The 18,268-nt window shown below is 42.5% G+C and overlaps 1 protein-coding gene and 1 non-coding gene across 2 annotated transcripts; both read right to left on the bottom strand.

Annotated features, from left to right (window-relative positions):
* Positions 1-9,852: 9,852 nt before the first annotated feature.
* Positions 9,853-14,478, bottom strand: RPL37 (ribosomal protein L37). Its single transcript, XM_065406221.1, has 4 exons — positions 14,391-14,478; positions 13,280-13,415; positions 12,376-12,460; positions 9,853-9,967 (listed from the first exon to the last, which is right to left on the bottom strand). The coding sequence occupies exons 1-4, from the start codon at positions 14,391-14,393 to the stop codon at positions 9,898-9,900; spliced, it is 294 nt and encodes a 97-aa protein (XP_065262293.1). The 5' UTR covers positions 14,394-14,478; the 3' UTR covers positions 9,853-9,897.
* On the bottom strand, positions 10,076-10,156 carry LOC135880743 (small nucleolar RNA SNORD72). The gene has a single exon (XR_010561519.1). It is a non-coding gene; the product is annotated as a small nucleolar RNA SNORD72 (small nucleolar RNA).
* Positions 14,479-18,268: the final 3,790 nt, after the last annotated feature.

The raw sequence follows: 18,268 nt of genomic DNA on the forward strand, positions 1-18,268 counted from the left end.
ACAGAGCTCATTAGAAAATGGAATTTTTGTTGCGCAGGAAATTATGACACTTTGAAATTTCCTTCCTGTCCAATTCAGGACAAAAGTAAAAAATTTAGAAATTTACCACAGAACAAAAATTCTGAAGTATTTTATGTAGGAAGCATCAAAATGACATCTAAATACACCTCTACCCCGATATAACGTGACCCGATATAACACGAATTCGGATATAACGCGGTAAAGCAGCGCTCCGGGGGGGCGGGGCTGTGCACTCCAGTGGATCAAAGCAAGTTCAATATAACGCAGTTTCACCTTTAATGCAGTAAGATTTTTTGGCTCCCGAGGACAGCGTTATATCGGGGTAGAGGTGTATTTTGTTTAGATAATGTCAACGTTTTGTTTCAATAACACTGAAACAATATAAATAAAAATGATATAAACATTGAATAGAATATTAAAATAAGTTTTTAAAAATAAAAAATAGTCTAAATGAAACACAGTTGGAATAAAATAAGTCAAAACTAAATGAGAGACTAAATGAAATCTCCTTTTGAATTTGAATCATATTGAATTTTTTTGTCAACACTTTCCTGCAAAATGTTTAGATTTTGATGAAACAGCATTTTCTAAGGAAAAGCTGGTCAAAATTTTTTAACAAACAGTATCTTCACTTACGCATTTAATAATTCATACAGGAATAGGATGTACAACATTTGTTCAATGTGTTCTAAGTAAATACTATGAAAATGTTAACTTTTTTCCTTTCCTGAAATTTGTTACTGTAACAATATGTGGGTGCCTGCAAGATGTTATCCAGTGAGAAGTCATCATCCACCTCTCTGGCTTAATTTATAGTATGTTATAGTTTTTATAAGATCTGTATCACAGTTATTGAACTTGTAGACTTTAAAAGGTTTTTTGGCTTCACTAGTAGAGTTGAAAGCTCCACAGTTTGTTCTTGAAATGATTATCAACTCCCTGGTGAAAGGCACTCTTCTGTAGAGATCATTAATCTTGCAAGAGAATCTGTTTCTGCATCTGTTAAAGAACATTTCTTACATTACACCCCTCCTACCTAAATATTAAATACAATAATTTAAAACCGATTCCAAAGCCTATTGAAGACTCCCATTTACTTCAGTAGGTTTTGGATCAGCCCTTAGTGCAGAAATTAGAAATTAAGATTGTGCATGTTTTATTTCTTGTAAATATCATAAAGGTTTTTAGACTTTAAATTTCAAACATTAAAATCAGCATTTTAATATTTATCTGACACTTGACTGTATCCTTAGCCCTGTCTTTGTAAAATTGTGATGGGGTCACAACTAGAAACTTGTCTAATCTGGGGATTTTTTTTTTTTAAAAAGCTCCTTTAGATGAACAAGCCCGACTAGAAACTCTAAGCCACAGGAGAGAGAAACAGTGACTACTGAAAAGAAGAATTACACTTGTGTGAAACTGACAGCAGAATTTGACTCAAAATGCATAGCATGTTAACCAATCACCTGTATATTTTTAAATTAAACAGGAATTTGGATTGAATTTAATAAAGCAGTTGCTAACATCTACAGCAACTGACCTCTTGAAGTCAAAATGAAACCTTAGAAGGCACAATCTCCTGTCTACAGGAAATACAGACAGTGTGTAATAAAAGCTAATGTGAAGAAAGTATTGGATAGAGTAACTGAAGACAAATCCTAATTTTATTTTCTAATATGTCTACATTTTTGTGGCCAGCCTTAGCTAGAATAATAATAATAAATTGTGATGCTATTGTTTCAGACTATAAAGTGGCTGCTAGCTGAGGTCAGGAATATATTTTTCTCCTCTGATATTGTACAGTAGACAAAGTGCATTGGGTTTTGGTTTTTGGTTTTTAACCTTCCTGTGAATCATCTGGTATGCTACTCAGAGGATCATTGGTCTCATAGCATGGAGGCTGTTAAGGACTATCCATGTCTGAACTAATCTTCAGTACCTTCAGCATGTTTACACTATGTTTATATTTATTATACATTTAGGATTATTTCTATGGTAGAATAACTAATCTCCTTTAGTTGCCTTTGTTTCACATGAAAAATAACTCTGCTGAGCAGTGAACACTACACAGTGGCCTTTTCACTACCTTCCCCTTCTTGGGCCCAGTGGACAACTTGCTTTCTGTCATAACAGGTCCACTTCATTCTGATCCAATTTGTTTCATGAAGACTTGCCCCTTCTCCCAATACCACCCCCCACCCCTTTTACATTTTAAATGTAAGTTTTGAATAATTTTCCCAGTGGAATCATTTTCCTCTTTCAAGCTTCCGTCCCATTAGGATTTGTTTTAAAGTGGTACCTCTTCACCCAAGAAGGAAAGATGGCTTTGTGGGTCAGGGCACTAGCCTGGGACTCTGCAGCTCTTGGTTCAAATCCCAGTTCTAGCATAGTCTTCTTGTGTGACCTTTAGCCTCTGTTCCACTCTGTAAATTGGAGATGATACTTCTCTCCTCATACGGTGAAGATAAACACATTAATGATTCTGAGGCACTCAGTAACTATGGTGATAGGGGACCATATAATTAGATACAGTATCCTGGGCCATGGATGAAACAGCTTATCAACCCCATCCATAAGGAATATAGTCCGATACTATGGCAGTAACTACACCAGGTTTAACAACCAGGATAGGGAATGCACAAGCATTTGCAAAGTGCAGGCATGTGATTTTTGCACATGTAAAAGTTGAGGCCAACTAGATGTCTACCTGAAATTTTATTCCAAAATTTTATCAGAAATAACTCTGATCTTTTCCTCCTCTCTAAATATATAATACATTTAAAATAATTATTAATTAATGACTCCATTTATCAAGGAACAGCTGAAGATTATTTACATTATAATTAATTTTGCATTATCTCTATAAACATGAATAATTAATGTCAGGTGCCCAGTTTCTTTACAAATTCCAATTAAACCTCTAATTAATTGACATCAATGTCCTTTAACAGTCAAAACTGTTTTGGGACATAAAACCCAAAATACTGTCTTGCACTGTATAGACAAATCTGCACAGCACAAGCTCATAAAAATCCACCCTCTTCCTCAATGTGAAGAGAGTTATGCACAACTTCTTGTCCCCACCCCAGTTAGAAATTACATGAACTGGGGTTATATTATAAATAAGATTAACTACAAAAGGTGAATTTTAAGTGAATATAAGAGATAACAGAACAAAGCAGACTACTGACCAAATAAAACAAAAATGCTCAAGCTAAGCTAAATATACTTAAGAAACAGGTTACAAAATGTAAATTCTCACCCTAGATATTATTTTAGGCAGGTTGCAATGTTTCTGTGGTTCAGAGTTCCAGTTATATTTCTTTTCTGACTGGACCCGTCTCAGTCTGGACTTCCCCCTTGCCTTGGCTTCAGGTGGCTTTAGCTCACTTTCTTCTTGGGCAGACAGGCCACGGAGAGGTTTCTCGTTTACCTTCCTCCCCACTTTTAAATAGGATTTACATAAGGCGGGAATCCTTTGTTTCCCAAACTTGACCCCCCCCTTCCCATTCAAGTTACAAGCAGTCCCAGGTAATGTTTAGTATCAGGTGACAAGACCACCTGACTCTGTAGCATCAGTGTCCATGAGTCAGTGCAGTATGGAGCATCCGCAGGAAGGCCAAGCCTTTTCACAGTCCATTGTCCTCGCTGATGGGCCACCAGCCCTGTCTGGCTTTTCCATTGTTGTACCTGAAGTGTTAGCAGTGGGCACCATCCAAAGTATCATAGTTGAAATACAGATACATAGTTAATATTCCTAACTTCAGATACAGAAATGATACAGGCATATAAATTGGATAATCACATTCAGTAAATTATAACCTTTCCAATGATATCTTACAAGACCCATCTTGCATAAAGTACTTCTCATTTATGTCATATTTATATCAAGCATATTTTCATAAAAAATATGGAGTGAAACATCGGTTGTGTTTTGCCATATTACTTTTCCAGATGTCAGAGTAGCTGAAGTCCCCCATTATCACCAGGCCTCGTGTTTTGGATATTATTTGTTCTAGAAATGTCTCATCCACTTCCTCTCCCTGATTTTGAGGTCTGAGTAGACCCCCTACCATGACATCATCCCTATTTTTTCCCCTTTTATCTTTACCTAGAGACTTTCAACTGGTCTGATTTTCACTTTCTTCTGGACCTCAGAACAACTACACCTCCTCCTTTTTTTCTTGCCTGTCCTTCCTGAACAAGCTATACACCTCTACACCAGTAGTTCTTAACCTATTTACCATTGTGGGCCACATATGCGGCCCACAATGTGTTATGTGGGCCGCATTCAATACTACTGGAGTGGCCCTGAGGATGTCATATAAGCCACAGCTGTGTGCTGATTGTGCCACAGGTTGAGAACCACTGCCCTATACCAATGTTCCAGTCGAGATTTACCTCACCAAGTCTCTATGATACCAATTAAGTCATAATTTGGCTATGTACTAATATTTCCATTTCTTCCTGTTTTTTTCCTCATACTACGTATGGACATCTGAAATGATTTCCCTCTTGTTGCTCCTATTGTAATTTTTCTTATTCACCCCCCTGCCTCCGACTTCTGGTAAGGTCACTTTTATGCTTACCTGTGGGATTTTGTCACCTGCCCTTTTTGAACCTTGTTTACAACCCTCCTCCCTAGGTTGGTGAGTCAGTGCGCAAAGATGCTCTTCCCCTTCTCGTCCCAACAGACCTTCTTTTTGAAACAGTATCCCATGGTGGACGAAGCCAAAATCCTCCCATCAACATCATCCGTGCAGCCATTCATTCATCCTCAGGATGTGCATGTCCCTACCTGGGCCCTTACCCTGGGACTGGTAGCACAGAGAAGAACACAGCCTGCGCCTGACTCCTTTACTCTCGCGCTCCCAGAGCCCTGTAGTCACTGTTGATGGTCAGACCTAACAGTATCATTAGTGCCTCCATGGATAAACAGCATGAAGTAGCTGTCAGAGGGACAGATGATCCTCAGCACCCTTTCCGTAGCTTCTCAGATGTGGGCTCCTGGCAGGCAGCACATCTCCTAGGACATCATGTCAGGTCACCACATGGATGTCTCCATCTCCCTATCTTACTTTAAATGCTGTGAAATTCTCTCAGAGACTTTGGACAAAAAGTTAACCTGCACTCAAACAAGAAAACAAAACAGCCTCTACCTACTTTGGTCTATTAGGTTTCAACAAAACTTGAGAGAAATGTGACTTAACTAACCAACCTGGAGAATGTCAGAGGAGAAAGCTATCAGTTGCCTTTGCCAAATCCTCCAAGCTATAGCCCTCTACAGAAACAGAGAGGATTCTTATGAACAAGGGCCCGATCCAAGCTCTGAAAGAGAGATGGCAAAAAGACTAAAATTGATTGCAATGGGGTCTGAATGGTCCTATGTTATTGATAGGATAAAGAACGAGGAGTACTTGTGGCACCTTACAGACTAACACATTTATTTGAGCATAAGCTTTCGTGGGCTAAAGCCCACGTCATCAGATGCATGCAGTGGAAAATACAGTAGGAAGATTATATATATACACACACACACCATGAAAAAATGGGGGTTGCCATTTCAACTCTAATGAGACTACTCGATTAAGGTAGGCTATTATCAGCAGGAGAAAAAAAAACACTTTTGTAGTGATAATCAGGATGGCCCATTTCAAACAGTTGACAAGGTCTGAGTAGCAGTAGGGGGGAAATTAGCATAGGGAAATAGTTTTTAGTTTGTGTAATGACTCAGCCACTCCTAGTCTTTATTCAAGCCTAATTTAATGGTGTACATTTTGCAAATTAATTCCAGTTCTGCAGTTTCTTGTTGGAGTCTGTTTTTGAAGATTTTTTTGTTGAATAATTGCAACTTTTAGGTCTGTAATTGAGCAATCAGGGAGGTTGAAGTGTTCTCCAACTGGTTTTTGAATGTTGTAATTCTTGATGTCTGATTTGTGTCCATTTATTCTTTTGTGTAGAGACTGTCCGATTTGGCCAATGTACATGGCAGAGAGGCATTACTGGCACACGATGGCATATATCACATTGGTAGATGTGCAGGTGAACGAGCCTCTGATAGTGTGGCTGATGTGATTAGGTTCTATGATGGTGTTCCCTGAATAGATATATGGCCAGAGTTGGCAACAGGCTTTGGTGCAAGGATAGGTTCCTGGGTTAGTGTTTTTGTTGTGTGGTTGCTGGTGAGTATTTACTTCAGGTTGGGGGGCTGTCTGTAAGCGAAGACTGACCTGTCTCCCAAGATCTGTGAGAGTGAGGGATCGTCCTTCAGGATAGGTTGTAGATCCTTGATGATGCACTGGAGGTTTTAGTTGGGGGCTGAAGGTGACAGCTAGTGGCGTTGTTACTTTCTTTGTTGGACCTGTCCTGTAGTAAGTGACTTCTGGGTACTCTTTTGGCTCTGTCAATCTGGAAACCTACTGACTGCTATACTTACCTACATGCCTCCAGTTTTCATCCAGACCACACCACATGATCCATTGTCTACAGCCAAGCTCTAAGATATAACTGCATTTGCTCCAACCCTCAGACAGAGACAAACACCTACAAGATTTCTATCAAGTGCTCTTACAAGTACAGTACCCACCTGCTGTAGTGAAGAAACAGATTGACAGGAGCACACTTCAACCTCCCTGGTCACTCAATTACAGACCTAAAAGTAAAGTAGCCCACCTTAATTGATTAGTCTCATTAGAGTTGGTATGGCAACCCCCATTTTTTCATGTGTTGTGTGTATCTATCTATCTACCTGCCTACTGTATTTTCCACTGCATGCATCTGATGAAGTGGGCTTTATCCCACGAAAGCTTATGTTCAAATAAATTTGTTAGTCTCTAAGGTGCCACAAGTACGCCTCGTTCTTTTTGCTGATACAGACTAACATGGCTACCAGTCTACCATGCCTGTCACCATCGATAGGATAGTTATCAATAAATAGATATTTATTTAAAAGAATTTTTGGGGAGAATATGGACAAGCTTAAATGTATTGGAAAGCTTCAGAATGTTTAAAAAACTGTAAACTTTAGTTTTTATTTATAAGTGCTTCACACCTACCCTTCAAGAAAAATGGTTCTCTAATACAAGTGTGATTTTAACATTAAATAGTTCACCAGTAATTATCACATTAACTATTTTATGGTGTTTCTTACAATAATAAACATCAGTAGTTTAGCAGATTACAGCAAAGCAAGAATCTGGAGAAACTGATGATATTCAGTCTTCAGTCCACAAATACAAATTCAACAATGTTCAACTGATATTGACCAACTGCTCCAACAACTGTGCCTATATAAGACTTGTTTCTATCATTTATGAAATTCCCCTGAATACAATATAAAAGTATAATTGAACATGTTTGCACAATTTTCACTTGGTGTTCAAGTAATCAACAGCTTATTATACTGCTGTACTGTATAAAAATCCCTTTTCATTCCTCTTTCAGTTATACACATTATTGATTTTCTGCTCCAGCACTTCTATTTGATCATGACATAAACTGACCTTTTTCTGACAGATACTTCAGTCCAATATATTTCACATCAGGGAAGCTGACAAACAGTAGTAGCAAAGGGCTAGGCATTTTTCTTTACAACAGCATATTGGATTTTTTTAGGCAGATCTGATTGCTCACAAAATAAAAATTCCTAGGTCAGTTGTGTCCTTGAAAAATGAGAGATTAACTTTTTTTTGCCACATAGAAAAAGAATTTACATACCGTTGAAGGAAAGACCTAGCAGGTCACATCTACTATTGCTAGGTGCGTTAGGACAGAAGCTTTCCCTATGGTTCAAGGGCTGGGGATGCTCTCGTTCAAGGACGCTGGAGAAGTGGGATATGCCAAAGCATTCAATAGTAGGAAGCTCTCCTAACTTCTTTTAATTTCATCCCCATTGCTTAGTTACACTTCTGCCATGATGGTGTCCATGTGCTATAGATGCATTTCATTACACATATGAAGCATAGACATTTTTTAGCCAAACTATACATACTTACAAGACTAACATGAGAAACCACCACCACAGCACATTACGTAGTTGTAGAATTAAAAATGCTTTTGAAATTAAAATAAGTTGAGTCTTAAAATGTCTCCTTTAACAAAAGTGATAATATCAAAACAATTGATGGATAGAGTGGGTTTCTGCTATCATAACAGGATCAGCTGAGGGAAGGAGAGTAGGGCAGTAATAATTTTTCCTAGTTTAGAAATGGCCCAAGTAGATCTACAATTACATAGTTTGGATACATCTGCTGTACTCCCTCCCCAATCTTTCTTTGCTTGTGCGCTACCATATACCAGGCTGGAGATGGGTATATTGTAGACCTTTACCACAACAGTAATCATTCTACAGTTCCAAGCCTGGTCTAGGTTATGGAAGCAAAGACATGACTAACATCCTTTTAAAATATCAGAGTATAAACTTTAGTCGTAACTGACCCTTCTTTCAATAGTGTAATAAGGTGAAGTAACAGATGCTTGTTGACACCCTGCACTGCTGAACTGTTACAAGGTGAAACAAAAGGAACCATAAACATCTCAGCTTGGTTTTAGGCCTACTGTACCAGGAAATGCTCACCCTTGCTGACTTGCCTGTTCTGCCCTCCCCCTCACTTAAGGGGCCTCAAGTCACTGCACCCAGCCTACTCTCACCATACAGCAGTTTTTCCAATGGCATCATCCTGAGAGAGAGAAAGAACCAGTTGTGGGTGACCAACCAAGTCTTCCAGGGCAGGCTATAGAGTATCAGAACCATCAACACCCATTCCAAGAGACTCCTAACCAGCCCTCTCCCACAACATACAGATTAATACAGAAAGCATCCGCTCATTTAACCTAAGTAACTCACTTGTACAGCACATCTCTAACCCCCAGAGCACTAATCCCTGGGGGTGGGGGGAAACCCCTCACACATGGTACCGTGATCCTAGCAATAGAATGTTACTACTGTCCTGCTTTTTTTGTTGTTTTCTTTTTGGGGGAGCAGGGGAGGTGTCTATCCAGAGCCCGACCCTCAATTGCAGATTAGGTCTTGTTAGTAATAAGGACTAGGCTAAGACCACATGTTCATTAGTGACAAACACTATTCTTTCCATAGTTGGAAATTTCACTCAGCCCAAACGATGACCCTCTGAACAAGTGGGTTAGACACTTTTTGCAGACCTGTCGTTTTTAAATTGTGAAAAATAACAGTGAACAGAACACTAAAATACAAGATAAATAAGACCAAACCCCTTTTTAAAAAAAAGTTTTCCCTTATATTCTGAAAGTAGGCAGTTCTAAGTCAATAAAAACTTTACATACTGACATTAAGAAGAACTTATGGCTTTATTTAGCTGATGGCTGTCATTTAAAGTACACTCCAGTGCATATAGCGACTATTAGGATGAGAATATTTATAGTTCCTTGGTAAGTGAACTGCTTTCTTTTAGACAGAATAAGGAAAAAACGTACATCTTATTTACAGTCATATCTAGAACTGTGCATGTTTGTGTACAAATTAGTAGTTATATCGACCATAAGCTACTAAGTGATGAACATCTCCTACGGCTGTACATGTGGAAGACTTGTTATGCAGTAGGGAGTTTTGAAATTATTCAGAGTAAAAGTTGTGTTGATATAAAGAACTTTGCCCATAAAAAACTTCAGCAATTACAGTATTTAGATGAACACTCTTAAAGATATAAATATGATCAGATGAGAAATCACTTAAAGAAATGTGTTTAATGAACTTCAACACAACACTCTGTCAGAATCTATTATACACACAGACACATATATAGATACTCTTACCATTTCACTAAAGCAAAATATGTGTAAAAAAAAAACTGACAATTTTTTTCTGGATTAGACCATTTATTTTAACAAACAGATGAGTCCTTAAGATGAGCTGGATGCTGCAACGGCAGCTCTCTTGGGCTTAGGTGTTGTTCCTTCACGGAATCCATTCCTGTATGTACAAAAACAATAACAGAGTTACTGTTTTTTGAAAGCATTTTATATTCCAGTCTCCATTAAGTGGTATTTATTAGAAAGTTTCAGACAATGTATTTGGTTCAGCTTATCTCAGTTACAGGTCAAAATCACTATGGAACTCATATGTTCAGACATTTTTAAAGAGAAACATCATTGACAAGCTGCTCATGAACATTTCAGTGTGTCTATTTAAAATTTCACTCCGAGTAAAAAAGAGTTAAGTTATATTACCCAGAAGTTCATGTCCCAACATAATGGACGCAATCCTGCAGTGCTTACTCAGGTAAAACTCCAGTTGAAATCATTCTATTTTTCTTTTCCCAGCAAGTGATTTTTTGAAGCCAAGGGGAGTTTCACTTTAGTAAGTACTGTATGATTAGATGCAAGGCTACTCCAAACACAAATCCCTCAAGCCTCCAATTACTAATGAAGTAAACTAAAGCAAAGTGAGAGCAGCTAGGAAAGAAACAAACAAGGGAACAGTCACTGCAAAGTTCACCAAGATAAGGCAATTAAATGCAGCTAACCAATGCCTTGGGGCCATGTCTACACTAGTGATATTACAGCCGCAGTGTGCGGTTGTAAGATCACTTGTGTAGCCGCTCTATGCCAACAGGAGAGAGTTCTCCTGTCAACATAATAAAACCACCTCCACGAGCAGAGTTAGCTATGTCGGCAGGAGAAGGTATAGACAGCGTTGTCAGTGTAACTTATGTCTCTCAGGGGGTGTTTTTTCACACCCTGAGCAACTTAAGTGGTATCATAGACATGGCCTTAGATGTATCAAGTAGCAGGTTGCAGAAAGCGGGACATTATGTGATTTATTACAACTTTTTTCTGACAGCCACTGTTGGGAAAGGACTACACGGGACAAAAGAATAAGAGCTAACACTGACCCTAGCTATAAATCTTTTTTGGAGTTTCAAGAGCAACACTACAGACATCACTATTAAAATCAATGTTCATTTTAAAGGAAGTTTCAGTTTTATTTTATACCTTCATGGAGCAGTGATGCTTTAAACTATATATGAACTCCATGTTGAAACATGAAAGGCACACCTTTAAGTGATTAATTCTCATTTTGAATGCAATTTCAATTTATCAAACATAACTCAGTGTTAATAAGGTACATGTTCCTGGATTATTATTACTGTACTGTCCATACCAAATTGCTAACTGATCAACACTGGCAATCATGGCATTTCTTGCAAAAGGAACAGGCTAACAAAAATACGTTAGCTATTCACAGGCTGCTGTTATGGAAATCAAAATTAATCAAAGATTTCGGTTTTATATGATGTGATTTCATCTTTTATATGATGTGATTTCCTCCACAATTTAAAACAAAATACCATGATCACAATCATATCCCTGGGATTCTGCTGGCAATGTCACATGTGGGCAAAAATCTCTGAAATCTTTCAAGGACCTGTTACAAGAAGTTCTGCTTCAGGAATTTGTTGAGTTGCAGGTAGTTACTATGCAACTACCACCACCCAGAAGATAAAAAAATAAGTACTCTTTCAAGTGGACAACGGGCCCAATTCTGTGAGATGCAGAATGCCTTCATCTCACTTTATCAGTGCCTGGCAGAATCGGCAGATCTAACAACATTATGAAGTAATCTGCTCAACAGAAACAAGTGCTGGACAAGACATTCCTTCTAAAAAGAGGTAATTTTAGTAATGAAGTGAAAGTCTGAAAGTTCTTTAAAGTCTGCTAGAGCATATCTAGTCCAAACATGCAGTAGTGCAAAAAAAAAAAAAAAAAAAAGCCAGCCATCACAAAGAGAATGTATTATCATTGCGCAAAACCCCTCTAGCTCCTTTTCCTCTTGTGTTCTTCACTCCACAACAATAGTGGAAAACACTGGTATAGTTACTTTAATTAAAATACCACTAAGTTACCACAAGTGCAGATCACTGCTTCACACTTAAGAAATAATATTGCTTCCATTTCTGATCCATGTTCATGTAATCCAAACTGGATTACATTCAAAACTAACAATATTATGCCCTATGTAGCCCCCATTAACTGGGCTTTCCAAAGCATTTATAAACATTCATTAAACCTTTCCTGACTTAGGTAAGTTCACTTGGCATGTTAGTTGCAGATCCTACATTAGAACTCAGAACTTTCAGTCTAAACAAATGGAGAACGCTACCAAGGAATGTTGGGTCAAATATATGAATCAAATACCTTTTACATCACAAGATGTTTACAATAAACTGAAAAATTTAAGACGAAATACATACTGCATAAATTACAAAAGAAAATGGCAATAAGTGTTCATTTAGATAATGGGTTTTTAAAAGGTATTTGAAGTCTGTGTAAGATCTCATGTTCTAGTGTAACTTGCATGCTTGAAATTCAGTGTTGTACCTGAATCGACGGTAGACATTTTTCAGGTGCCTCATACGACCAGTACCAGTGGTGTTGCGTCTTTTAGCCTTGGCACTCCAGTTATCTAGAACGCAATTTACAGATTTATTTTGTTTCACCTACACAATTAAGTGTATAAAATGAGATAGGCAAATACCATCCCTGTTCTACAGTGGGAATGAAGCAGAGCAACAGTAATACCACTAAAATATTTTAAATATGTGCACATTGAACAATGGTTGTTTCTACAGGATACGTTGTATATATGTATACATTTGATTTGGAGACGTATAGCTATATGCAGAGCATCCCATGTGCAATGGGAACTTAGTGCTCATTTTCTCATAGTGGTTTCTCTACGGGTACGTCTACACTATCCGCTGAATTGGTGGGTAGTGATCGATCTATCAGGGATTGATTTATCACGTCTAGTGTAGATGCGATAAATCAATCCCTGATTGCCCTGCCGTCGACTCCTGTACTCCACCGCGGCGAGAGGCGGAAGTGGAGTCAACGGGAGCGGCAGCAGTCAACCCCGCGCAGTGAGGAAAGTCGACCTAAGATACGCAACTTCAGCTACGCTATTCTCGTAGCTGAAGTTGCGTATCTTAGGTCGATCCCCCCCCAGTGTACCAGACCTATGTAAATAAAGAAAACAGAAGGTAGTGAACAAAAAGCTCCTTGAAAACGCTAAAGTGCATTGCAAAATACCACAGAACTCCTTATACAAACAATATTTTTTTCTATTAAATCACAAAAAAACCCACTGTTTTGGTTGTGTTCATTTAGACAGAACCATCACTTTCACAAGTGACTATCCTGGTACTGTATGAATAGTTTCTTCATGAAAAACTAATTCAAAGAACAAGTTTACACAAATAATTTTTGAAGGTTCCACACTTACACTTTCTCTTGCGCTTAGCAGGGTACCCACATTTCCCACAGGTGGACTTCTGGAGATGGTATGCCTTGGATCCGCACCGCCGGCACAAAGTGTGGGTCTTATTGCGGCGCTTACCGAATGACGATGTTCCCTTCGTCTGAAATACAATTCAGGAATATGCATGTCAGGAAGCTGTATTAAATAAAAATACAGTTTTGGCTAGTGCTTAACCACGTACCTCAAAACAAAGTAAAGTCTTCTGAAACTCTAACACTCAGACATTTTAATGAAACAACCAAAGGTACACACAAATGCAGAGGTGGAAATACATCTAACATACACATCTCAGTTTTATGTATCACATCTCACTTTCTTAAACAGGAATTGCATACATTTCTGTATATCCCACCTTTATGATACAGATTCCTAATTCTGTTCTCAACCCCCCATGTGATCTCTCATTGCGAGTAAACTGGGGGAATAGCATCATTCACCAACACGGCAGGCTCGTTTTGCACAAGCCAATGATAATTTTTTATATTTTTCGTCAAAAGGACAACTCGGCAGGATCGTTTTGACAAGTCACAGATCTAGGCAGCCCTCCCTACCTCATGTCCCCCAATGTTTGCCTGGCTCCCCTTATTAAAGAGCTACCACAACCCCCTCTGGCACCACTGAGCCCCAACGCGCAGGAGGCTTTTACCGGTTCTTTACAGGGCAGGTTGGTGGTTTACCCTTCAATACCGAGCTCTATTAACGCCGCCTCGCCAGCACAAGGCCTCGCTCCACGCAGAGCCCCGTGGTTCTAGCCCGGCGGGGGACAGCGAGGGAAGATGCTCGCGGAGAGGACCCCGGAGGCGGGACACCCCGCGCCCCCCGGTCTCTCAGTGGGAGCGTGTCCAGCTCCTCCAGCCTCCGAGCGCGGCAAGAGGGAGCAAGGACCGGCCCCGGCAGCGGCGCCTCCGCTCGGGCCCGCCGTGGCCTCACAGCAGAGGCGGCCTGGAGCCCCGGCCCGCAACTCCATCGTGACGTACGGACTCGCCGGGCCCCGGGCAGCCTCTCCGCGCCTCGCAAGCCCCCGAATCCCGCTGGATGGCAGCGGATTTCCCCCGACCCCCCTCCCGGCACTCACCATCTTCCTTCGGCCGCCAACACCAAAGAGACCCGGGCCCGCCCAGCGCTTCCGCTATATCCCGCCCGCCACTTCCGGGTGCTGCGGGGAAACCGCTCCGCCCGGCCCGTCGAGACATGGCGGGGGAGCCTGGGCCCGAGGGCCGGGTGGCAGAGCGGGGGATCCTGAGGAGAGGGGGACGGGAGACGGGGTGACACGGAGGGGAGCCTGGGCCCGAAGGCAGAGGGGGACGGGGTGAGTGGGTGACACAGTGGGGTAACTTGGACCCGAGGGGGAGATGGGACGGGACACGAGGGGACACGGGGGGAGCCCGGGCTCGGGGGGAGCGGGGACAGTTGGGGTGACATGACGGGGGACCTGAGGGGAGGGAGACGGGCCGGGTGACACGGCAGGGGAGCCTGGGGGAAGATAGAGGGGGTGACACAGAGGGGAGCCAGCCAGGGCCCGGAGGGAGGGGGACGGGGTGACACAGGGGGGAGCCAGGGCCCGGAGGGAGGGGGACGGGGTGACACAGGGGGGAGCCAGGGCCTGGAGGGAGGGGGACGGGGTGACACGGGGGGAGCCAGGGCCCGGAGGGAGGGGGACGGGGTGACACAGGGGGGAGCCAGGGCCCGGAGGGAGGGGGACGGGGTGACACGGGGAGAGCCAGGGCCCGGAGGGAGGGGGACGGGGTGACACTGGGAGAGCCAGTGCCCGGAGGGAGTGGGACGGGGTGACACGGGGAGAGCCAGGGCCTGGAGGGAGCGGGACGGGGTGACACGGGGAGAGCCAGGGCCCGGAGGGAGGGGGGATACGAGACAAGGTGATACTGTGGGAGAGCCCGGATGGGGTGTCATGGTGGGGGAGACCGGGCCCGAATGGAGGGGGACAGGAGTCGGGATGACACAGCAGGGGAGCCCAGGCCTGCCAGGAGGGCAATGGGATGGGAGGTGATATGGTGAGGGGAGCCCAGGCCCGAAGGGTGGCATGGTGGGGGAGCTTGGGGGAGCAGAGGGGAAATGGGCAGGACGGGGGAGGAGATCAGGTTGTCCACAGCAGCTGCATTTGGGGTCAGGGGAGGTGGGTTGTTTGCCGACCCTCCAGTGTTGTCTTGAAGCCCCAGGAATTACACATTAATTCCCCAGATGCTGCTGTGAGCAACTAGGGGAAAAACCCTGGGGAATTCTCACAATGACTATGGGACTGGCTTGAATTTCTTTGCTTGCCTAGGGAGAATTTGCTGCACCCGCAGGTCCTTATTTTCCACTGGGGCAAACTGCTGGGGTAATTGTAAATGATTTCCCCAGTAGCTCAGGCCTTAAAGCCGCTATGTCATGTGATGAAAACTCCCAGAATAGATCCAACCAGAACTGGCAAGTTTAGCACAGGGGGACCTGCCTGGTCTGGGAGGATGGGGGAAGGGAGGATGAGGGAGGGCGGACACGGTGACACAGAATAATATGCAGTGTCACCAATCCGAAATGCTCAAAAATCATGAGGTTATTTTTTAAGTAATCTGCCATTTATAGACAGATTCAGATGTCACTACTTTGCAAACCTTGTAAGCACCACTTACCTGTCTTCCTACTGACCTATTCCGTTGCTCAACTCTGATCTACAAAGCTTCCTAAAATTACTGGATATCAGAATAACATGTGTGATAATCTCATTCACCTCATGACTTGGGACTGATGCTCAACAGGGCCACCTCTCATTCTCTTTCAGGAAGTAATGCAGTGTGCTACAGATCCTGAAAATATGGGATAATGGCTGCTTATAGTTGATAAAGAAAAGTCTCCCAACTCTATAGAACAGTTTTACTTTTTCCTTCTAGTACATAAATGTGTTAGTCCAAGTCCATTTTAACAAAGTTAATTATTATATGCAGTGTTACTCATAAGGTATAATTTTTTCCACACTCATTTTAATCCGTGGAACAAGTCAGGGATGTCCCTACCCTCAATCCCATTTGTGAATCCAGCAACAGCATCTGTGCTTGTGATTATGTTCAGGAAGAATCTGACAATGTAAGGCATCATGGCATAATAGACTTCATAATTATAAGTGAAGTCATCTTTTTCATTGTTCCATTAGTGCAAAGGAACTAAAGCTGCTTGAATGGTCAACTGGAGTGTCCCCTCTTGTGAGGTAAACTGAGAGGGCTGGTATAGCATCTGTAAACCACCAGCCTCCTGAACACTTCCTTGGAGTATGGAAGTGGGAGGTTTTGGATGGACACCAGTGGGATGTATTGTATTAATTTAGATGGACTATATGACACAAAGGTGATAATTTGACCCTGAAACCAGGGCCGGCTCTAACTTTTTGCCGCCCCAAGCAGCAAAAAAAAGCGCCGCCCCCCCCCCCCCCGTAACCCCGAGCGCCGCGCCGCCGAACACCCCCCCGCCGCGCCGCCGAACACCCCCACGCAGAGCGCCGCCGAACAGCCCCCGCCGCGCCGCCGAAACCCCACCGAGCGCTGCGCCACCGAACACCCCCCGCCCCCCCGCCGAGCTGCCGAACACCCCCGCCCCCTGCAGAGCGCCGCGCCACCGAAACCCCCCCCCTGCAGAGCGCCACGCCGCGCTGCCCCCCGCCACCCCAAGATTGGCCGCCCCTTACCAGGTGCCGCCCCAAGCACGTGCTTGGTTGCCTGGTGCCTGGAGCCGGCCCTGCCTGAAACTGTCCAACATTACACAGTTTTAAACAAGGTTGGGGGTTTCATATACAGAGATCTCAGCCTGCTTAATACTATGGCAAACACATAATTAAAAATCCTTTTAACCACGTATTAAAAATACAGAAAAGAAGGAAAAACAATTAAAGCATCTGAAATGTAAAGAATTAAGTAAGGCTTTTATTTTAACATTTTTTTTCCTTTAGCCTTAAGAGAGTCTTTAAGGGGGGGTGGGGGGAACACCTTGTTTGAGAGTCTCTTAGATGGTAATTGTCTTTTTGGGGAAAAGAGAAGAAGTTAGGTGAGATGGGCTGGAACTGTTGTTGATAAAGTGATCCTGTTTCCTAGAGGACAAAACAAGCATAAACACACAGAAAAGGGGAAAGAAAGGGACAGCAAAGATAGAAAAAATGCCTCTGGTGTTGTCTTTCTTGCAGTCTCGCTGCTGGAAAAATACAGGCACAGCACATGGTCATATTAGCCACTTTGGGTATCTACTGTGCAATTAGACACCTGCAACTGGCTCATGCCAACTGACTCAGACTCATGGCTAAGGAGATGTTTAATTGTATGTAGACATTGGGCTGCAGCCTGAGCTTGGGACCCTCCCACCTCTCAGGGTCTTAAGAGTCCGGGCTCCAGCCTGAGCCTGAACATCTACACTGCAATTAAACAGCCCCTTAGCGCAAACCCGAATCAGCTGGCATGGGCCAGACATGGGTTTTTAATTGCACTAGTGTATATATACCCTCTGAGACCTGGTAAACTTGTACAATACCAGCATCAGGCTGTTTAGGGCAAATCTTTTGCTGCCTTTTTCTGATCACAAGCTTACAGCAGTGTTGTCAAATATTCAGTGTTGACCAGCTAGGCTGGACTCTTATTAGACAAAAGGAGAGGGATAGGAAAGGGAAGAAATAAGGTAGGGAAGGAAAAGGATATGTGGAGTGGGGGGAGGGGAAGAGAGAGAAAGAGGCTCACATCCAGGTAGTGTTTGGGATTTAGCCAGTGCCAATGGAGATAAAGTCATATGGTTTTCTCTCTGTGGCCTGGTCAGGACATCTTTCAGGATCAGGATGACGACAGTCCAGGGATCCAGGAGACCATGGGAAATCCAAACAACTCCGACAGCATGAATATATGTTACAGCATACAAACTTTATCTGGGCGATCCTCCTCATATAAACCTTGCTATGTATCTTTTAACTAATGTCCCTTCCCT

Source organism: Emys orbicularis, chromosome 6, assembly GCF_028017835.1.
Source record: "Emys orbicularis isolate rEmyOrb1 chromosome 6, rEmyOrb1.hap1, whole genome shotgun sequence".
Taxonomy (NCBI): Eukaryota; Metazoa; Chordata; order Testudines; family Emydidae; genus Emys; species Emys orbicularis.